Source organism: Sciurus carolinensis, chromosome 2, assembly GCF_902686445.1.
Source record: "Sciurus carolinensis chromosome 2, mSciCar1.2, whole genome shotgun sequence".
In the NCBI taxonomy this organism is placed as follows: domain Eukaryota; kingdom Metazoa; phylum Chordata; class Mammalia; order Rodentia; family Sciuridae; genus Sciurus; species Sciurus carolinensis.
This window is the reverse complement of record NC_062214.1, coordinates 78,449,195-78,472,187: the sequence shown is the minus strand read 5'-3', so window position 1 is coordinate 78,472,187 and position 22,993 is coordinate 78,449,195. Positions and strand designations below refer to the sequence as shown.

The window sequence follows — 22,993 nt, the reverse complement described above, 5'->3', positions numbered from 1 at the left end:
CATCTCCCAGCAGGCATAAGGTGGAGAGTCTGGCCCTGCCTCTTGCTCCAGAGAGGCATCCCAAGAAGTGCTTCCTGCTCTCCAGCCTCCCAGACTGTGGCTGAAGTTAGGTCAGGTTCAGCCAGGGCACCTGGACTATAGCCTGTGCTGCAGCCTGGTCTTGCTTCCCTAGAATTGATCATCACCGCTGGAGGGGAGAATGTGCCCCCTGTGCCCATTGAGGAGGCTGTAAAAATGGAGCTGCCCATCATCAGCAATGCCATACTGATTGGAGACCGGAGGAAGTTCCTGTCCATGCTGCTCACCTTGAAGGTGTGTGTGGGGTGGAGACTGACTCTGGAGGTGCAGCTGGTGGGTGGTCTGTTGGTTGGGCCTAGCAGAAACTACATTCAGTCCAGGGAACATCTGGATCTCAAGGCTGTTCTGGAATCACTGGCACTCTGAGCAGTTGTGCAGTTTAATTCCCCTGTCCCCAACAGGCCGCTGAGAAGACCCTTTCCATGCTACAAGTACATTTCAGTTTGCAAAGCGCTGCTGCATTCCTTACAGCAAGGACTCGGGCTCCCAGGGTTGCAGACAGGCAGGGATATGGCCCTGTTTCACAGATGATTTCACTGAGGCCTTCTCTCAGATCACTTCAGGGCCCAACCTGGTCACATCCTGCTCATTATAGACCCAGCTCTCTGAAACAGTCCACAGTGATTCACACCTCTGCTTTCAGTAATAAGACCTCAAGACCAGGGCTTGTGTCCTGCAAACTGAGGCTTGGTCTTCATCTGTCCTCTGGCTTTTCAGTGCACCCTGGACCCAGACACCTCTGACCCGACTGATTATCTGACTGAACAAGCTGTGGAGTTCTGCCAGAGGGTGGGCAGCAGAGCCAGCACCGTGTCTGAGATCGTGGGGAAGAAGGATGAAGCTGTGTATCAGGCCATTGAAGAGGGGATCCAGAGGGTCAATGCCAATGCGGCAGCCCGGCCCTACCACATCCAGAAATGGGCCATTCTCGAGAGGGACTTTTCCATTTCAGGTGGAGAGTTGGGTAGGTTTTTCTTTTTCTTTTTCACTGCTCTAGGGTTTGTGTGGGAAGGCAGTGACTGTGGCAGGGCTAGGAAGTAGCCAGGTCTCCTGATGATACTCTCTCCTTCCTGTGGGAGGATATTGATTGCTCAGTGCATGCACTTGTGGTGTTATAGAATCTGTAGAATATCCAATTAGCCTTCCACATCCATGGGTTCTTCAACCTGTGAACTCAGTCAACCACAGATGAAAAATATCTGGAAAAAAAAATGTCTGTACTGAACATGTATAGACTTTCTTTCCTGTCATTAATTCCTAAACAATGCAGTTTAACAACTATTAACATTACATTTGGTATTTTAAGTAATCTAGAGATGATTTAAAGTATATAGGATGTGCATAGGTTATATGCAAATAGTACACCATTTTTTATAAGGATGCAAGCATTTTCAGACTTAGGTATCCAAAGGGGTGCCTGGAACCGATCCCCCATGGATACCAAGGAATGTATTAATTTGCAATAAATTGCAAATTGCAATAAATTGAGACAATTGCAATAAATTGAGGATCTGGAATGGGTAAGGTGGATGTGGTTTACACTACTTTACTAATGAAGTCTTTTCTAACCTATTTCCAGTAGTAACATCCCATCACTTCCTCTGTATTTCGCTGGTCACATAGACCTGTGTTCCGTGGAACACGGCAGAGGGTATAATGCAGAGGGCAGCCCACTGTCTTGGAGGAAGGGGACACAGCCTGTCCTTGAGTACCTGTCAGCTTCCTGAGTTAGGGGACTCACTGAGTCTGCATCTTTATTACACACCTCAGAGTTCTCAGAGCCTGGGTCTCATTTATTTCTTCCAATTTCTCTTTTAGGTCCCACCATGAAACTAAAACGGCTCACAGTTCTGGAGAAGTACAAAGATATTATCGATTCCTTTTACCAAGTGCAAAAAAAGTAATCAGGAGTCATCCTATGGTTTCCATTGAATAGATGGCAGGCCTTTCCAGTATTCTGAGCTCTGGGTTTTCTTCAGTCTAGGCCTGGGAACTGTCAAAATCTATTGTCTCAAGGTCAGGGTATGGCATAAATCTGAGAAGCCTCACATGTGGATAGTTTAAATTCTGTTTAAGTGTTGTTTCATGTTCAGGTGACAAATGAGATTTGTTCTCCTTCCAAAACTAAAGGGCTAATTTTTGGCCTTAGTTCCAGGTAGATTTAACAGGCTCACATAACAGGTCAACCAGTGGCGGGCTGTTGGGGAAGAGTGACAAGGGGGAAGACAGCTTGTATTAGGAAAGCAAAAAGTCATAGCTCCCCCATGGCCCGACTTACTTTGGAATCTTCTTGAACACTGCCAATTCCATTATTCATTACCAGGCACTGCTACACCATGCACGCACCAACTGACTTGATGCTTAATAAAACTGCTGCTGTATTTAATGTGTAATTTGAATATTAAACTTTTAACAGAACTGTCAACAAGTACCTGATTTTTCTTTTCTTTTTTTTTTTTTTTTTTTGTCAATTCAGCAGGTTGGACTGAGTAGTAAGTATTTAACCCACAGGACTATGTGCAACAGGCATGAGTGGCCATTAGTGCACCATTAGTGCTCTGTAATAAATAAAGATGCAAGATAGGGTCAAGCGGAACGGCCAATTCTAGTGTTAGCCTGTAGCCACCAGACCACCCCTTCCACTCTTAGCAACAAGTTGAAACAAAATGCCCTAAGGCTCCTGACCAGGAAATAGGCAGAAAAGGCATACATCTCAATTGGTTTTGGAAGTCTTTATTACTATGAACCCAAGAGCCACTGATAATTAGCACATTCCAATAAAACAGAGGAAGCGGCAGCTTAAAACAAAGTAAAATACATATAAGTCTGGTTACAAGCTTATAAAATGACCCAGACAGGGATATTTGTTGTTAAGAAATACCCTTGTGACCTGGGTACATTATGCAAAGCCACGGGTTTGCAAATTTACACAAGGGCCAAGGGAGGACATGAGTTGCCTTTGGTGTGGAGCCAAAGGATAACTATTCATGCTGTAGCAAAAGGGAAGGGGCTGGGGAAAGAAGATGCCTGAAGGTTACAAGCTAATAAACGCAGGATCCATTATGGCATGATTCTGTGAATCAGCCCAAGCTGTCAGCTACGATCTCTGCAATGGCATCTTTTACTGGTGCTGTTGTGCTGAGAGCAGTGATTTGGTGCTTAGAGGGAGGCAAAGGGGCAGCCACTGAAATGCAGAATCAATAGCCAACATCCCAAGTTCCTCAACTGCAGCCAAAATACAAGTGATCAGGTCACTAAGCAGTGTCACCTAGGAAGTACCAGTCAGAGTGCAATCTGTTTCCAGACAGTGACGTGCAGGAGTAAGTGCGCTCAACGGTTAGCTCCCTGGCCTGAACTCAGGGTGTCAGTACAGGGGCTCAGAGGCTGTGACAATTCATGATACATATAACGTGTCTAGTGAAAAAGAATTACCACCCTCTGCTTCACTAAGAGCTCTTGCAAAGAATATTAAATCTTAAGGTTAACAAAATAATTGAATATACAATGTATTTGGGGATTTGAACCCAATATATTATTTATATCTTATTAACAAAATTACATTGCTCATTATATATTTCTTGGATCTGAAATTTTTATTCATAGTAATTCATGTGAAGGACAAATCTGTTGTTATTTTCCATACTATTAAGGAATATATCATTTTCATTGTTTTTGATATGAACTTTCCCAGAAAATTTCTCTTGCACCCTTTTAGTTTTATGTCCTCTTGTGCTATTATGCCAATATACTATTTTATTCTCATTGTTTCTCATATACCAAAGAAAATAGGACTTTCGTTTAAAAAGTTAGATATTCTCTTATTCTGTACCATTATATTTACAGTTGAAGAAAAATTACTTTAACTGAATTGTAAAATGGTTAACAATGGCAAATGATACAGTCCACTTAGAGTTTACAAAAAAAGGTTTACCAGGTAGACATTTAATAAATAAAAGACGCACTTGGAAAAAGTCCTTTGAAAGCAGGTCTAGGGACATCACCTGCATCCTTTGCACAGATTTTGCTAAGAAAAGGTCAGATCTAAAAATGCACTCTGTCAAGGAACAAGCAAACCAAATGCACACGTAACGGCAGGTATTCTAGAGAGAGGTTTATGTGGTAGTGTCCCTTGGGAGTGACTGCAGCAAGTACCATCTGTAGAGGTGTTAATCTAAATCTTTTACCCGGCGACAGATTTCTTCTGTGAAGTCTGAGCATTTTGCATTGCCTCCCAAATCTTTAGTTAAACTCTGAGGAAAGGAAAAAGAAAAAGTAAAAATGTTTCCATATACTACACTAAAGCAAAGATTTTTTTATTTAAAGTCCTCAGATGCCAACTGAGCAAGGAACTTGCCTGCTCTAACTTTTGTTTAGTTTCTCATTTCAAAGTCATTCCATCACATACATGCCATCTACATACCACAGAGGCCTGGGAAAACCCAATTAGCTAGTGTACACAAAAACACTAAAAAAATAAGACATTCCTGCAACAAAAGAAAGCAAGGAGGTTTTCCAAAAATTTTTCCTTTGTTCATACGTTAGACCCTAAGAAAAATAGTGCTTGATCATGGATATTTAAATGAAAGCAAATCTAAACCAGAGGGTTCATGCAAAGTCCTTAGGGAATTTTTGAAGTTGAAAAAATTTAAGACATGCTCTGATCTATTTTTGGAGGCTGAGAAACAAATACCAAGGAAATACTTAAACAACTAACTCTTACATTTCACTCTTTCAGAGAGAAAATCTCTCACACAACCAACCTGTTTTCTACCAACTTACTCTCTCTTTACTGTAAATAAACCTTGATATATTTACTTCTCTTCCATCTGCATTCTACACAATTAAGAAGGTCTACTGTGTAACTTAAGCATTTCTCTGCTGGGTTCTAGAACATAATTCTTCAAATATAGCTTCAGAAAAAGACAACACCACTATAGATACTGTCAGCCTGTAAAAACAAGGTTGAGGTTGGGAATGTGGTCCAGTGGTAGAGTGTTTACCTAGCATGCAAGAGGCCCTAGGTTCAAACCTGAGCACTGAAACAAACAAACAAACAAACAAACAAACAAACAAAAAACCACCAACTTGCATTTATTACATTTTGGCTAAAAAGTAATCTGAAATTATAAGATTTTCTTTCTTTCTTTCTATTAATGGGATCAGCTTTGATGACATTATACTAAGAAAAGGATGTGGCCAAGATCATTTAACTAACAATAGGATAACAAGGCCTGCACCTGGCTGGCTCCCACTGTTCTTTCCATAGCACACTGTCCATCAGTGCTCCTTAACCCTGTTCAGATAAAGTATTTGGAACCTCAATTCAGAAAATGCACATGAGCCCACAGTAAGAATCCCTATTTAATGTCAAATCTTCTGGTTCTCTTGAAAACTATTATTTGTTCCCTTTATGCAGATAAAGCACATGAAAAAAACGCATTTTACCCAGCACAAGTAGGTCACAATTACAGATACCTTGCCATCCTTAATTGTAGCAAAACACGCAGCCTCAATTCTTGCAGCGTGGTCAAAAAGTCCCATGTGGCGCAGCATCATCACGGCACTGAGCAGCAGGGCCGTGGGATTGGCCATGTCCTTGCCTGCGATGTCTGGGGCAGTCCCATGAACCTACACATTAGGAAAAGTAACATTAGGAAGACAAGAGGGAGACAAGAACCAGAAGCCCTTGGCTGAGGATGTAACTCAGTGGTAGAACACATGCTTAGCAAGCAGGAGCTCTGGGGCTTGATCCACAGTGTGAAAAATAAAAAGAAGAAAGGAACAAGCTGCCCTCTTCTGTGGAAGCTAGGGTCTCAATCATCTTTCCTCATCAAGCACACACAAAAAAACATTTATTGAAAACTACTATGCGCAATTCATCTGACACATATCTTAGAAATAGGATTGGGGGTGTGTCTCAGTGGTAGAGCACTCGTCTGGTATATGCTGGGCCACAGGTTAAATCCCCACTACCACTAGAAAAGAAACAACTTATTTCTATTCTTAGAAATAAGAATAAAAGGGGCTGAAAGGATGTAGTTTAGTAGTACAGTGCTTGCTCAGCATGTGTGAGGCCCAGGGTTCCAACCCCAGTATTGACAACAAAAAAGAAAAAAAAAAAAAAAAAGAAAAAGAAAAAGAAATAAATCCTTGGAGAAACAGAGCTACTTTTTTATTTAATTACAAAGATATGGACTGGGGACTGGGTTGTGGCACAGTGGCAGAGAGCTCCCTGGCACATGTGAGGCCCTGGGCTCAATCCTCAGCACTACAAAAAAATATATTGGTCCACCTATAACTAAAAATATATATATTAAAAAATATATATTTATATATTAAAAAAAAAGACATGAACCAACAATCTTTTTCCAGTCAATTTTTGGTAAAGTATTATAAGTGAAGAAAGACTACATAAAGAAATATCTGGAGAGAAATGAACAAAAACAAGGCTATATAAAAAGCAAGGCTATATAAAGTGTCATTTTTTTGACAATTCACAGAACTCTCTAGTTAAAAGTCTATGCATACAGATAATTCCTCCCAAATTCTCATGCCAACCTAACCCAAACTCTACTTATATGTGAGGGTTCTTACCGACTCAAAGATGGCGACCCCATTGGCTCCAATGTTGCCACTTGGGGTCACACCAAGACCTCCAATCAGTCCCGCACACAGGTCACTGGGGGTAGAAAAGCATTTCAAAGAACATTTTGAAAAAGAAAACATCTCAACTAGCACTGAAATTTTAGTTTTTAAATACCGTTCACCACTAAAAGAACCAGGATTCCTTGGAGCAATGGCTGATTCCAGGGCTAAAATTAGAAAAATGCAGATGAGCCTGGAGCAGCTTACTGTGCCAGGAAGCAATGTGAGGTCCAAAGAAGAGCTGAGTTCAAAGCACCCAGGAGCCATGGGAAAGGGAGCCTCCCTGGCCACATGGGGACAACCTGAGTATCAATTAGTAATGACAGGGATGGACACACCACTGAAGAAAACAGAAAACCATAAGTCCATACTGATATAAATAAGTAAACAAATAATAAATGAGAAGGAAAACTTATCTTCATAGTAAAATGCCAACTAACAAATGCAGAATGATGGGTTGGGAAGTCACCATTTGGCCAACATCATATTTGTGTATGAGTGTGTGTGTGAGAGAGAAAGAGAGAGAGAGAGAGAGAGAGAGAGAGAGAGAGAGAGAGAGAGAGAGAGAGGGGAAGAGGAGAGGGAAAGGGAGAGATAGAGGGAATGATAAAGTAAGGTAAAAAGTTAAAACCTGGAGAATCTAGGGGCTGAGTACCAGGGAATTCTTTGTATCATTCTTGTAACTTTACTGGAAGTCTGAAGTTATGTCAAAAGTTACTTGGGACTCTGGGGTGTAGTTCAGTGGTAAGAGTGTATACTTAGCATGTCCAAGGCCATGGGTTTAATACCCAGCACCACAAAAGAAACAAATTACAATAAAATTGTTAAAAAACAAAACAAAACAAAACAAAAACAACAACAACAACAAAAAAAAAAAAAAACAACACCCACCTATCTAGCCATACAAAACAAAAGATACTGAAAACAATCAAGAAATCAAGGAAGAATGGGAAGAGTGAACTAATGACTTGGGAGCAATATCCCAGAGCTGACTTGGCCAATAAATTAACAACCTGCCTCACATGTAGTCATTAACCTCACCACTTAATTGTCACAATTCAATTCATACCTTATGACAAGTGCTAAACTTGAGAATGCCTGATTGAAAATTATAAGCCATAGTTTACTTTAGGATGTTGTTATGGTTTGGATCTTAAATATTCCCCACAAAGGCCATGTGCTAACCTAGCTGATGGCACTGTTGGGAGATGGTGGAAACATTAGGAGATGGGGCCTAGTTGAAGGAAGTAGGTCACAAGGGAATGGGGGATGCCTTTGCCTTTGTTGCTGGCCTCTCTCTTTTTCTCTTTTCTTCCTGCCCTTCTCACCATGAGGTTCTGCCTTAACACAGACCCAGAAACAATAGTGCCAAGAGACCATGGACTAAAAATGTCTGAAACCATAAGCCAAAATAAATCTTTCCTCCTTTGATTTAACTCAGGTATTTTGTCACAGCAACAGAAAGCTAACAGACATTTATAAACTACAGGCAAGGGGAAAAAAAAAAAAACAAAACAGGAGCAGTGAGACTTACCTAAGGATATCTCCATACAAATTTGGCATAACAAGAACATCAAATTGGGATGGGTCTTGTACCATCTACAGGGAATACAATTGTGCATTTAGCAATCAAAAACTGCATATCATGCACACTGTTCAAAGAAGCAGGAAAGTATAAATATATACTTACATTCAAACATACTGTATCAAGGTACATCTCATTAAATTTAATGTCTTTACAGTTTTCTGCAACTTCCCTGCATTTCTGCAGAAAAAGTCCATCTGACATTCGCCTGTATTTAATTAAATAAAAATTGCTGAAAACAAAGGCTTGCAGAAAGAAAAGGGTCAAATCAAAGAAGTAAAGTATATGCAAGAAATTTAAGCTCCAAAGGCCAAGATGTCTGATTTCAATTATGGCAAAATGGTTTCTTAGGCAGTTAATAGAACACAAGTTCAAAATATTTTGGGATCCTTCTGGAAGCCTAAAAGAGTAAAAATGTAAAAAACAGTTTGATCATGATAGAAAGACTAGATCTTTATAATATTAATTCCCAAGAACTAAGAAATACCCATTAATATTATTAACTTGTGTGTGTGTGTGTGTGTGTGTGTGTGTGTGTGTGTGTATGTGTATAGTTGGAGACTGAAACCAGGACCTTAAGTATGCTAGGCAAGTACTTTACCAATGAGCTACATTCCCAGACCCCATGAATATTATTAAAATTGTTTTAAAAGGTTAACCCAACTCTATTATTTAAATAATTTTACTATTTTTTAAGTTCATACTTTCCTTTGGTAGGAAGTATTTATATATTCAGAGATGGCCTTTAATAGCCTAGGCATGAGGATAATTTGAACTATTTAGAGGAACACATCAGACAGCATTAGCACTGACTATTTTAAACCCCTGAGCACACGGCCATTTCTGAGACATCCCCACTACTTTATTTCTAAAGCATAAATAACATGGTCTCTGCTAATTTGCCATGACATCTGGGAACCCCAAATCTTCTCTGACTTTCTTTTAAGATAACCCTCAGTCCGTTCTTTACTTCCAGGACCTGAATTCCTGTCCCTCCTCTTTTGCTCCTGTCATTTACCCAAGGAGGCCCAGCAAATAGGAGGTTAACAGAAGAGAAATGCTGTACCCTCTGAATGGTACAAGGTTCTTTTCTAGAGATATTAGATGGATGAGCAAGGTGGAGAGAAGGAAAGCTTAGTCATTAATCTCCCCTCAATAAGGCAAAATGGCAGGGGTTGGGATTGTGGCTCAGTGGTAGAGTGCTTGCTTAGCATGTGTGAGGCCCTGGGTTCAATTCTCAGCACTGCATATAAATAAGTAAAATAAAGATCCATCAAAAACTTAAAAAATTAAAAAAAAAAAAAAAAAAGAAAAAGCAAGATGGGACACTGGCCCCACAGGAACTCACATGATGTTGGCTTTGTGCACAGCTGTGACATTGCTCCTGTGATTGTTTCGGGCATACTCAAAGGCAAACTCAGCAATGCGCTTGCTTGCCTCCTCAGTGATAAGCTTGATGCTTTGCACAACTCCGTCGACGATCTGAAAGAAGAGGAAGCCCTGCCTCTTACTGGAAAGGGTGTGGGAACAATTCATTGGCTGGCCACAAGTAAACACATCACTGTGGCATGCTTGCGTGGGGTCAGCCAGCATGGCCGCTTCACACACACAGTATGTCAATGAGTCAACGTCAAACTCAGCCCTATGAGGAAGATATCAGCCCCACCATACAGAGAAGCAAAACTAAAGTACAGAGAGTCACCTGCCCAAGAGCATACCTGAGAAATGGGGAATTTGAAATTCAGAGGCCAGATGCCAAGGTCTGTACCCTAAGCCACATCAAGTCCTGTTCTTCCTGGCATTCATTTGAGTACAGTCAACCAGAGACCCAGCAGCAAGACAAACACCCACAATTCCTCAACTGAGTTGTCTTTGGGAGATATTTTCAATCGAGAATGTGGACAACTGTCCTAAGTATATAGAAAGCAACTTAAAAATAGAAAAATATCTAAAGTGAACATACCACATGTTCAATTCCACTGTATTCTCCTTCTGTGTTCTCTCGAATGGTGACAATATTTACATCAGTGTAAGGAGTTTTATACCCTTCGATTGAGACACATGGACGGACGTTGGCATAAAGGTCAAATGTTTTTCGTAGCAATAAATTCATAGATGGGTGACCAGCTGCTATTGGGGTCTTTAAAGGGCCTGTAATAAATAACACCCAGATGACAATAAAATACATTCTAGTCTTACTATCCCACTAGAGGCCCTCTTGTAAAATGTGTTCTGTCTCGAACTTCACCCACTCCCTCAGATTCAGGTGACGGAGGAAAATATCCTCCCAGGAGTTTTCTGGAACATAAACTGTATTTCTCATCTTCAGGAACATCCTGAGGACAAGCACTGTGTCAGGTGCTCAACATTATCCATTATCTTCTCAGTCACTAAATTGGGGTCATGTAAAAATGAAGGGGGAAAAACAATCCCAAGAGTAAGATATTTGCCCAAGCCTCTCAGTCAGTAAGTGGCAAGATGAGATTCATATGTGGATCTGTCTGTGGTTTTACAGACTGACAAATTTCAATGTCACATGTTGGTAATTTTGAACCGACCTTAAATGTATATTAAAATAAAAATGTATAAATTAGGTACAAGACAAATCTAGTTGAAGATAAATACATACTGTCAGTTGGTATTCACTTGTAATACTTCAATGTTTTTACTGGAGTTTGAAAAGAATGTCTCAAATAAAAAACAAAGCATCTTACTCTAAGGGTTAACTTCACAAAAGAATAGCTTTACTTTAATTGATGCCAGGCTTTATTTAGCTTATGTGCAGGAACTTTTGAAAATGTGACACCTGGAGCAGAAAAAAATAATAACCATCATTTCCACTTCAGTGCTACCTTTCAAGCCCATCTTGTTCTTGTCCATTGATTCTTTGGCTTCTGGAGGTATCATCCACTTTCCTCCTGGTCCTTGAATGGCAGTGACGTTCCGCTCCTCCCACTGAATAGGTGCCTAGATGCCACAACAGAGTACAATGAACTAGAAAGATTTAAATGAGACTGACATTCACACTACAATGATAAACAGACTTGGAATTTCAGGCACAACTGGTAAAAACACATACGATAAGGTCCAAAGAGTTCCTGGCATCAGAGAAGCGATGTCATTCTCTAGCATGCCCAGAGGGAGTCTCCATATTACTCTGGCCCAGTCAGTGTTCCTAGTTGCCACCTGCTCACTTATTTTCTTTACACAGACTCTTAAGGTGGCTATAATTAGAATATCCTAAGGAGTGGAGAAATGTGGTTCACAGAAACACTTTATAGTACTGGTACATGGATGAACTTTGAAAACACTACACTAAGTGCAAGAAGTCAATCATAAAAGACCATATATACATATTGTTTTGAAAAACACTGTTAGTCATCGATGGACCTCTTTTTAAAAATTGATTTATATGTGGTGCTGAGAATCAAATCCAGTGCTCACACATGCTAAGCAAGCACTCTTATCACTGAGCTACAAACCCAGCCAAAAAGACCATATGTTATAAGAGTTTATTTGTATGAAATGTCTGGAAGAGGCATCTATGGAGATAGAAAGTAGGGCTGGGGTTGTACCTCAGTGGTAGAGTGCTTGCATAACACAGGTGAAGCACTGGGTTCAATCCTCAGCACCACATAAAAACAAATAAAATAAAGGTTAAGTTCTTAAAAAAGAAAAAAAAAAAGTAGATGAATGGTTGTCTGGGACAGGGAGGAGAAAGGATCAGGGATTGGGGTGCAAGAATCTGCTCTTAGGTATGAGGTTTCTTTTGGTCATTGAAATGTTTCAAGCTGGGCACTGTGGTGAAGGACTGTAATCCCAGGAGTCTGAAGCAGGAGGATCTCAAGTTTGAGATGAGCCTTAGAAACATAGTGAGACCCTGTCTCAAAAATTAAAAAAATAAAAAGGGCTAGGGATATGGTTCAGTGGTAAAGTGCCCCTGGGTTAAGTCCTCAGTACCAAAAATAAATTTAAAAATAAAAAATTTTCCAAAATTAGGGCTGGGAGTGTAGTTCAATGGTAGGACATTTGCAAGGCCCTGAGTTCAATCCCCATTACCGGCACACCCCACACAAAGTTACAAACTTCTGTAGATGGTTTCAAAACTCTGAATATACACAAAACCATCAAATTAAATTGTGTATGTTTAATGATAGAATAGTAGTGGTGAATTATATCTCAATAAAACTTTTTTTTTTTAATTCAGAAATGTTATATAACCTACAAAGGCACCAGTTTAAGGTATAAACCAGGGTCCCCTTTCTTTCTACCCACATCCCTGTGTATATGCACACACAATCAAAAACCAACACATTGACCACGCAAGTCCTAGGGAAAGAAGTACAGAATTAGACATGGTCTTTGTTCGTAAGGAGCTTACAAGTGAGTTTGGCAATCATATTGCAGTTTGCTCGGGGAATCTGTCACTTTATAAGCTTCATCTCCTCTGAAGGAGTTTTAATTAGAAACTCATATAGGAAAAAAAGTTTGTATAATTTAAGTAGATTTCATTTCTCAGCTTATAGCTATTAGTATTATAATAGGTACTTATTTAATCTTATACATTATTTCACCTAGCAGGTATAAGGAATAATAATAAAGCATCAGTTCAAAGTCCACGTTTCCTAAAACCCAAAAGTATTTAAAATATTTATCTAAATTGACAGTTGGGCTATTAGAAGTACTAATATCCCATCCTATTCTTAAGGACAATAACACATTAGAATTTCTTAAAAATATTCTTTCAGGGGGTTGGGAGAGGTGCATAGATCAGTGATAAGAGTATGTGCTCATCATGTGCATGAGGGCCCAAGTTCAAGTCCCAGCACCAGAAAAAGAAAAGACCCTCTTAAAATCTTCTATATTACTAAACATCAATTTTATTCTCTTCTTCTATATTACTAAACATCAATTTTATTCTCTGTTTTGACATAAAGGTACACTGAGATAGGTAACTTCGCAGGGCTTAAAGACCTTAACCCAGGCAGGGTTCAAAGTTCCACAAATACAGCAGTTCTACTTTTGATACTTTTATATATAACAGATTTTAAACTACCAACAATGGCAGTAACAAGGGCCTCCAGGCTGGGTTCTCTGCCTGGGGCCAGCTATGGCTTGGCCTCTACCACCTGTGCCTATAATGACCAGGGTCCTGGGGTTTCTGAGCACCTGTACTGTGACCAGCAGAATTTGGTGGTAGCCAGCAGACTGAGAATGCTTCGGGCACTGAACACTACTGCCTGGAGCTGCTGCAAACAAGATTATGAGAGTTACTTATGTTTCCAGCTCCTTCCTGCAGAATTTCAGCTTTGCTTTTGCACTGAGAGCTTTCAATGCAGAACTGGTTCAGGCTAGTTGAGGACAAGTCTCTGAGAAAACAAGTGCACTGATATGGATGCAATTTGAGGGGAAAAAACTGGGGAAAATTTATACTGTGACAATCCACCATATCAGCCTGTGGCCACTGAGCTATGGAAGGCTGGGTTCTGGGGATATAGCTCAGTTGGTAAAGTGATATAGCTCAGTGGGCTTACCTAGCATGTACAATTCCCAGCGTCACACACACACACACACACACACACACAAAAGACATAATCTGACTGATAGCTTGTAAAAATCATTGATGAGAGGGAAAAAATCCAGATGATGAAACATATTAATAATACCCAGAAACTTGAAAATTATGCTGAAAACACACAGAGCTCTCTTCTTTATTTAAGAAATATTGGGTACAAGATCTTCATGCAAGCCAGGCATAGAGGCACATGTCTGTAATCCCAATGACTTGGGAGACTAAGACATGTGAACTGTAAATTCTAAGGCCAGCCTCAGAAACTTAAATGTCCCTGGGCTCAATCCCCAGTAAAGGGAAAAACATTTTTCTGGCTGGGGGCAGTGGCACATGCCTGTAATCCCAGCAGCTTGGGAGGCTGAGGCAGGAGGATCGAGAGTTCAGAGCCAGCCTCAGCAATAGCAAGGTGCTAATAAGCAACCCAGTGAGACCCTGTCTCTAAACAAAATATAAAATAGGGTTGGGGATGTGGCCCAGTATTCGAGTGCCCCTGAGTTCAATCCCCAGTACCAAAACAAACAAAACAAAACAAAACAAAAACTTTCTCTGGAAGACTAAGGAAAATTTAACAGTGGATTTTAATATACTCCACCTATCTTACAGCAGAAAAATAGATTACCTCAATTGTCTTTGTATATTTAGTCACAGAAGAAAAGATATTAGAATAATTTCATGGCACTGTTCTAATTTACTTTAATTCATTAGTTTTATTAAAGTGTAATAGTTAAGGTTCTTGTTTAGAAACAATAGGAACTGTTTGCTTAAAGAGAAAAAGAATTATTGGGAGTTGAGTAGCTCACAGAACTGATTCAAAGTTGCTGTGGGACTAATGTGCCAAGACATTGCCAAGATTTTCCCATACACACTGCCATTGGTACTACCAGCCCAAATAGTGTCTGTTATGCCGGAGTCCAGGAAAGAACTATCCTTCAGGCAGAGAACAGGGAGACCTTCAATCAGTAGAGGCTCAAGTTAGCACTGAGATTTACATGCATTGAAAACTTAGGTGTTTGGTACAGCTGGAAAATGCATTTATTCAGGGATCAGGAAGGATGAGTTTAACCTTTGAGGAGTATCAGTTATTGAGCTGAGGGGTTTACATTCTTAACATTTAATCTTTACAACCTTGTGTGAAAATTTATCCATGATGATAAAACAACTTACTTAAGGTAAAGCAGCTGCTGGTGAAAGATGGACCCCTAATTTGATTTTAGGTCTGGCAGCTCTGGAAGATTTACAAAGCTCTTTTACTCTATTCCTAACCCCACTGCTTCAGTCTGTCATTAAGTATTACCAAGATTGTGAACAAAACTATATTGGCAAAATTTATATTAGTGTAAATTATATTAGCAATATTGTATTGAATATTCATTAAGGGGATATATATTTTTAAAACCTAGTATACTTTGAGATTCTCAGTAATAAGCACTGTAATATATATCAAAAATAAAATGGCAGTAACAAATAATGCTAAAACATGCATTATTAAAGTGAAAATCCGTGGAGATTAACAGACCTTACCAACTTTATAGAACTGGGTGCAATTCATCCTAGGAGTTCATAGAAATTCTTCCATGAAGTGCTATTAAATAGATTTTTTAAAGCCAACTTACTTTGGCAGCATCAAAAATCTTCATAACTGCAGCTGAAATTTCTGGGCCAATTCCATCTCCTGGAATTAAAGTTACTGTCTGAACCTGAACATAAGAAATCATTAAAGACAGTAAGAATTGATTTTCAAAGGGTTAAAAAAGAAAATCAGTGGCAGAAATCCACTTTACAGGGGTTCCTCAAAAAACTCAAATGCTGCTAAGAAAGCACACAAACCTTCCCCAAGACAGTCAAAGGGGAGATAGGAATCAACAGACAAGATATTCCACAATTATATTCTTACTTGAGCTCAAAGGTTTTAAAAAGAATCCAATGCTCTTTAAATAAAACAAAAATAAATTAAACTACCAAATAAACCTCCCAGACCAACTGATTCTGTAAAAAAAGGTAACAAAAACATTTCACATTAAAATTTTAAAAGTTCTTCATGAAGGCAAATACTTTCCTGTCCATGTGATCCTGGAAAATCCTCCTGCAATTTCTTCAGATTTACAAAGCTCTTTCAGACAAATTTCTAGAATATCAGAGCTCTGTTTTGACACTCAGAAAAAAAAAAAAAAAAATCAGACCTCACATCAAGAGAGGGCCTCCACTTATTTTAGTTCCCCTATAAAATTGCTGCCTCAATGATAAGCATAATGTAAATCAGTTCAGTAATATGATTTGTAACCAACAAAAATAAAAACATGATCACACCTGCAAAGTGGGGGAAAATCAGAGGATTTGAATGATCTTTTCTCTCCATTTGGGAACTATACATTTTATTGTTTGGGAACTTCATTTCACCTGGCTCCAGTTGCTTGATCTGTTTTTTGAAAATCACTAATTCAAGTTTCTCTCTTTTGCCTTCCAGTGATCCCTCCTGGACAGGTACACTAATTCTCAATTTTTCTGTACAATTGAAGATTTTTAAAAAATAAATATTTCCTCTTATTTCTTTTGAAAATAATCCCCTCCACCAAGCTCATATTTTTTAAAGAACAGATAGACTGAAAATTAAATGACAGCAGATAACAATGATCATCTTATCAGCTTTCAGAACACGTTTGAAATGCTAGCTTAGCCATCCTTGAGCTTGAAGTGCAAGCCTCATTCTGCATTTTGCATAAGCAGAGTCAAAAGAACCCTTTGGTTTCTTCCTGTTCTCCCAATGTCATCAGGCCACCAGAAAATTGATTTTTCTACCACAGCATAAAAGGTAAATACAGGAAAAAAAATGTACTTCCTTCTTATAAATTCCTCATGGCAAAAAATGTTATATGGGAGTATAGGAATTATGAAATCCAAATCAGATTCTATAAAAAGAGAATAAAATAAAAATGAATAGGAAATCACTGATCCACAGTCTTAGAATGTTCCAAAAATGTGGGATCAGTTTTGAAAGCACAGAACTCTAATGCTAGGAATTCTAAAAGCAGCAGATTTAATGAGCAATGGATGATCCACTAAAATGATAATCTATAAAGACTGTATGAGGAAAATGTAAGCCTACAGGGCTTATAAATGTTTGAGAAATTCCTAATTGGCAATCTACTGTTTTTAGGGAAGCTCACAAATCAAAAATGCAAAGCAGGTTTTGAAGCTTCTCAACAATTTTCTCTCAACTTGCACTACTTTTGAAAAAAAAAAATTGTCTTACCAAAATGAGACTGTGAAATAAAGTAACAGGCTCAAGGGTAATTCTATCTATTTTTATAACAAGGTTCCTTCAAGATATTAATGTGACAGGCTTACATAGCCAGCTGTAATATAATTCTTTTAAATGTGCAAGTGACCTAACAGATTTGTGTATATGTTAGCCAATAATTTTAATAAACATTATAAGCATGGCCAAATTCCCCTAAGTTTAAATAAATGGAGATGAATGCTACATAATAAATGTATTAGAGCATCTTTCTTGAGAAACTTCTAAAAGGGAAAAATAAAAGACATAATTATACTCACACCACCAGCAAAACCTCTGGTCACCTGTTTTGGGTTGTGGAAAGCACCCAGCAGCCGAGAGACCTACATTAATATCAACAGAGAAATGTTATGCACAGAATTAAACCAGATATAGTAAATAGTGAAGATGAGTCATTTCTGATGGCTGATAGTATTACAAATTTGCACAGACAGATTTGGGAACTTCTCAGGAATACTCCTCTCAAATATTAGCTCAATGTAGCTAGCTTGTCAGATTTGAAAACCTAAATATTTGATAATATTTACCTGTGATCTGAGAATAAAACTTTACTTTTTAAGTTTAAATATTGAGATTTTCTATGATATGGATGGTTTTACATCAACATTCTTAACCACCAGGTCAATTTAGGGATAACACACTCTCTAAGTACCAGTAACTTTAGATCCAGGAAGGTCCTTATGAAACCCAAAGCACAACTCATTTATTTTACAGGTGGAGTCACTAGGTTCAAAGAGTAGCAATATGCCTAAGGTCACAGTGACTATCTGACAAAATGGAAAACCAGAATGCAGGTCTTCTGACTCATGGGCCAGTGTGTCTCCAACCATATTTTACATCCATTCTTCTCCCATGAATATTAAGAAATTACATTTTATGCCAGGCATGGTAGTGCACACCAATAATCCCAGAGGCTCGGGAGGCTGAGGCAGGAGGACTACAAATTCAAAGCCAGACTCAGCAATTTAGTGAGGCCCTAAGCAACTCAGTGAGATCCTGTCTCTAAATAAAATATTAAAAATGGGCTGGGGATATGGCTCAGTGGTTAAGCACCCCTCGGTTGAATCCCTGGTACCAAAAATTAAAAAGTTAATAAAAAAAATAAAAAGTGTTGGTGATGTAACTCAATGATTAAGTGTCCCTAGGTCCATTACCAAAACAAAATAAAACAAAACAAAACAAAAAACAAAAAACAAAAAAGAAAAGAAAATACACTGTATAATAAAATCTAAGAAATCTAAGAAAATTTATGCCGAACCACTTGATGCCTGTGCCATGCAGAGTGAAGATTTTAAATAATTTATTTCTTCTACTAACGTAGGTAATATGGTCACTATTGTTAATTTTGGGGGACTAGTAAAAGATTCCAAAAATGCCACCCAGTAATCCCATCACTCCAAGACATTACCATTGGTACATTTTTTCCCCCAATGAACATTATCATACAACAAAAATATAAATTTTAAGTTTATTTCAAACTTTAGTAACTCAGACTTTGAGGACTGGTAAAGTCACAATAAACTATTAAAAAACTAAAAGATGGCTTGAAAGGCTGAGGCAGGAGGATCCCGAGTTCAAAGCCAGCCCCAGCAAAAGGGAGGTGCTAAGCAACTTGGTGAAACCCTGTCTCTAAATAAAATACAAAATAGGGATGGGGATGTGGCTCAGTGGTCAGGTTTCCCTGAGTTCACTCCGGTACCTGTACCCCCCCCCACCCCAAAAAGAAACAGGTACACAGACCAAAGACATAAAAACTCACTTAAATGCTAAATGTAACTTTTTGCATGCTAGATACAAGAGCAAAGAGACATCTGTTACATCCTATCTTAGTCTTCCCTTTTGGAGCCTGAACCTTTGTTGAAATATTGGCCCTACTAATGAGACAAAAACCAATAATCAAGAAAGTGTAAATGAATTATATTCTCTAATCCTATCTAATACACAGTCATGTCTCTCGACTGAAAAGAAAAGGGTCAATTCAAAAAGAATGCTCTATGCCCTCAGCCAAATCTTCATCCTAGGGCATGATGCAATCACCAGCAGGTGGCTTACTGGACAAGAGGACAACTGAAAGCTATTCTGTGAGAATTCTTCTCCCACCTCCCTACCTCATCACCCACTCAGTAATGAGGGAAAGACACAAAATAGACTCCCATCCCTGTGATACAAGACTTAAAAAAACCTGACTTAAAATGTAACCCCAAGAGTGCAAAGATTTTTAACGAATTATTTGTTGTTGGATCTCTAGTACCTAGACATTACCTGCCTCATAGTACATGCTCATGACCTAGAACTTTCAATAAAATAAGGATTTTTAGAGAACTATCTTCTATAACACACTTGTACTTAAATCACATCATTTATTTTGATAAAACCTAGAGACAGGTTCTCAGATGAGAAAACTGATGCCAGGCTTGCAAAGCCTATACTGGATCCCTGAACTTCTGACTTCAAGGCCCTGAGCTATCTTAAACCCTAGCTTCTCGTTTCCTTTTTTACCTTAATACACCAACTTAAAAACATAACACATTCAGTGCTGGATAGATGTAGGGCAGGCTCAATAAGTGCCTGCTAATGGCAACCTAGCTCATTATAGTATTTAAAAATTTTTTTTTAGTTGTAGATGGACACAATACCTTTATTTTATTTATTTTTATGTGGTGCTGAGGATGGAACCCAGTGCCTCATGCATGCTAGGCAAGTGCTCTACCACTGAGCCACAACTGCAGCCCTCGTTATAGTATTTCACAATCAGAAAAGTCTTTAGAACCCCTCTACTTTCTCTACGTGAAAAGCTTTTTTAAAGTAAAGACCCCCTTTTTCAGATAAATAAATCAAAACCCAGTAAAGGATCTGCTCTGATTGAACCAAGCATCCTAGGGTCAGCCTCTGAGGCACCAATCCCTGAAGGAAGAAACTGACCCAGAGGTCAGATGACTCTGCCAAAGTTCATATAGGGGGTCCATGTCAGAGGAGAAACTTCATCTTCTGATCTACAGCATGACACTTTCTGAACTCCTACTATGAGAGTTTTTTTTCTTGCAGATCACACTAAAAGCAAAACAAATTCATCAGTACATTCACGATCAACAGTGTTGCTTTAGTCCCTCATTTTGAAGGTTTCATGTACCTATTAAAGATGAATTAGGTGTTAAGTGCAAGCTCAGTGATTGAGGGATTAATTTGTTTTAACAGTGATGCAGAAGTTGCTTTACTTTTAGAAGCAAATATAACAGCTACCATCCCAAGTAAATCCCAGTCTGAAGAGAGTGACAAAGTAGAATCTAGTTATCAAAAAACCCAGTTATTGATGCTCTGGAACCACTGTATGCTTGATGACTGCCAAGATAAAATATTCTGATAGACAAGAAAGCTTATCTTTATCTTCCTTCTGTATGTTCTAGGTGTTTTCATATACATTAATTAAGTCTCAAACAACTTGGTGACACAAGTATAGATATTTTGCAGATGTGCATATAAAGGCTCAGAGATGTTAAATAATTTGCTCAGGGTCATGAAACCAAATAATGGCCCTGCCAGATTTAAACCTAAAACTCCTAAATTCCAGTGTAGAAATCTTATCACTAAATAACAATGTATCCCTGAACCTATCTTTAAACTTAAAAAAAAAAACAAAAAAGAAGAAAAGTAGTATCAAGTTTTATAGAAAAATTAAGGTGCTTATGGTAAACTCCCAGGGGACCACCCTTTAATAGCAACAGGAGACTAACAAGGCATGTTATTCCTAGTACTGTACCCACAAATTTACTATGTGACCTTGGCCACAAAGCAAGTAGAATGGGAGCAAGAGTGCTGGGGAGGTAGCTCTATGGCACCTGCCTACCTCGGAGCATTTGCCTGGCATGGTGAGGCCCTGGGTTCGATACCCAGTATGGAAAAAAAAAAAGGTTGGAAGTGTGAACCAAGACACTTGGGTTCCTCTACCAGCAATGACACTGACTTCCTTGGTGACCTTGAGCAAATCTGTTAGGTTCTCTCCTCAGGGAAACCAAGGAACTGCAAAAATAATCTGAAATCCTTTCCAGCTCCAGTATCTGGGCTGTCAAGGGGAGCTAGAGATTTCCAGATAGCAAGATTCCCACTAATAACAGGTAAAAAAGGAAGATGCTGTCTCCCTCTGGGAGCGTTTAGATAGTAATGCCAAGGTTGTAAATGTCCTATGCCCTTTAAAGGGGAAATAGACACAAGAGCACAGAGGTCGGACTGGGAAGAACTCCAAGGGCAAAATCTGGCATGAAGAACAGCCCCGGGATTCCCTCACCTGGGAAAACCCACGTCCCTACGCCTGCGCCTGCGGTTACCCTGAGGAGGGTCAAACAGACTTCAGAGAGGCCTGAGCTGCGCTCGGGGGCTGTCGGCACGATTCGCACACAGCAGGGCCGCAGCCTCAGAAACCGCCGGGACCCCGGAGCCCAGGCGGCGGCTCCGTGACCTGCCACGGCTCGACGCGAGGCCTGGCGGTGGCCCTGGCGAAGGTCGGTGGTAAAATCTGAGGCAGGGCCGACACCCCCCGCCTTGACCTTGACGCAGTCGTCGCCTCAGGCGCTGCTGCCCCGGCTCAGGGTTGCCCATATACTGCGTGCCGGCCACTGTGCGCCGAGAACCAGAGGCGAAGACAGACTCCAAAACTGTCTCCGAGGGCCACGAGCCATCTGCCCGTCGGGGCCAGTGAGCGGTCCCCGCCCAGCACGCGGCCCACCAGTCCGCCTGCTTTTGCTGCCAGCCTGCACATGCCGGCCTGCCAGCACTCACCTTGGAGATCCACGCGGACCCGGCCATCGCTTCTGCTCCTTTCACCCCGGCGACAGCGGTGGTAGTAGGGCGCGTGCGCGCAGCCGGCCTCCGGAGCCCGCCCCGCGTGGCCCCGCCCCCGACGCCCCGCCCTACCTCCGGCCCGCCTCGGGATTTCTCCGCGCTCACTCCCTGCACCGCCCCTGAACACCCGCCGTTCCTACTGGCCAATCACCGGGCTCGTCTCGCGGTGACGCACCGACCCAGGCGCTGAGCTGCGACCCGGAAGCAGCGGGTCAGGAATCTCCGGGAAGCCTCCACCCTTTTCATTCATTGATTTGCTATTTAGGTAAGACGTTTGGTGCACGCGTACTGCCAGTTTTCTAGAGTTGGAGAGGTGTCGCGCCTCTCACGGAGTTTACAATTCTGTGAACCGAGAAATCATTTACTCACTCCACAAATACTAATTTTTTTTATTTTTAACAGCTTTATTGAGGTATAATTTGTATATCATAGAATGTACTCACTGTAAGTGTACAGTTCGATGATTTTTGTAGTAAATGTAGTTGAACGACCATTACCACAATCCAGTTTTGGGCTTACTGAAATGTTGCTCCTGCCCGTTTGCAGTCAGTCCCTGCTTCCATCCTCAGCCCCAGAACAGTGTTAAATTAAGCCCTGGAGTTCATATTCCTGTAGGAAAGACAAGCATCAATCAAGTATGTCACAAATGTGCAATTAACTGTGGTTTATGATTCAAACCAATCATGGAAATCAGGGAAGGCTTCTCTTAGGAAATACTTTCCTCCCTCATCCTCTCTCTAGGTGCCAGAAGAGGCAGAGTGATTGTGACCAGGTCTCTTCCCACCCTATCCTAGAAAGGTTCCTTATCAGGAGAGGAAGCCACCTAGGAAATTAATGAGTGCATTGGGGAAGTGATGACAGACACTTTCATGAGATAAAATAAATTGAAACTAAATATGCAGCCTTGTCGGGAAGAAGGACTCTCATCAATCCCTTTCCCTCAAACCCCTTCCTGCATCAGGCCCTGAAAGGCCCATCCTAA

At 40.1% G+C, this 22,993-nt stretch overlaps 2 protein-coding genes across 7 annotated transcripts in view; one reads left to right on the top strand and one right to left on the bottom strand.

Annotated features, from left to right (window-relative positions):
* The window catches only part of Acsbg1 (acyl-CoA synthetase bubblegum family member 1), a 52,586-nt gene extending 50,086 nt beyond the window's left edge, over nt 1-2,500 (top strand). For all 5 annotated transcript variants that reach the window (XM_047541433.1, XM_047541429.1, XM_047541434.1 and 2 more), the window contains 3 exons: nt 173-312; nt 796-1,042; nt 1,897-2,500. In XM_047541433.1, the coding sequence (XP_047397389.1) occupies nt 173-312; nt 796-1,042; nt 1,897-1,982 (473 nt within the window). In that variant the 3' untranslated portion in view covers nt 1,983-2,500. The remainder of the gene's footprint in view (nt 1-172; nt 313-795; nt 1,043-1,896) is intronic.
* A 1,150-nt stretch (nt 2,501-3,650) lies between these two features.
* Idh3a (isocitrate dehydrogenase (NAD(+)) 3 catalytic subunit alpha) lies at nt 3,651-22,039 on the bottom strand. 2 transcript variants are annotated; one of them, XM_047541176.1, is made up of 11 exons: nt 21,949-22,039; nt 17,436-17,498; nt 15,494-15,577; nt 11,161-11,275; nt 10,272-10,459; nt 9,657-9,790; nt 8,414-8,516; nt 8,258-8,322; nt 6,673-6,757; nt 5,554-5,706; nt 3,651-4,328 (listed from the first exon to the last, which is right to left on the bottom strand). In XM_047541176.1, the coding sequence occupies exons 1-11, from the start codon at nt 21,973-21,975 to the stop codon at nt 4,245-4,247; spliced, it is 1,101 nt and encodes a 366-aa protein (XP_047397132.1). In that variant the 5' UTR covers nt 21,976-22,039; the 3' UTR covers nt 3,651-4,244. The 2 variants fall into 2 exon arrangements, with proteins under 2 accessions (XP_047397132.1, XP_047397133.1); XM_047541177.1 differs by having other exon boundaries at nt 17,460-17,498; nt 21,949-21,990.
* Nucleotides 22,040-22,993: the final 954 nt, after the last annotated feature.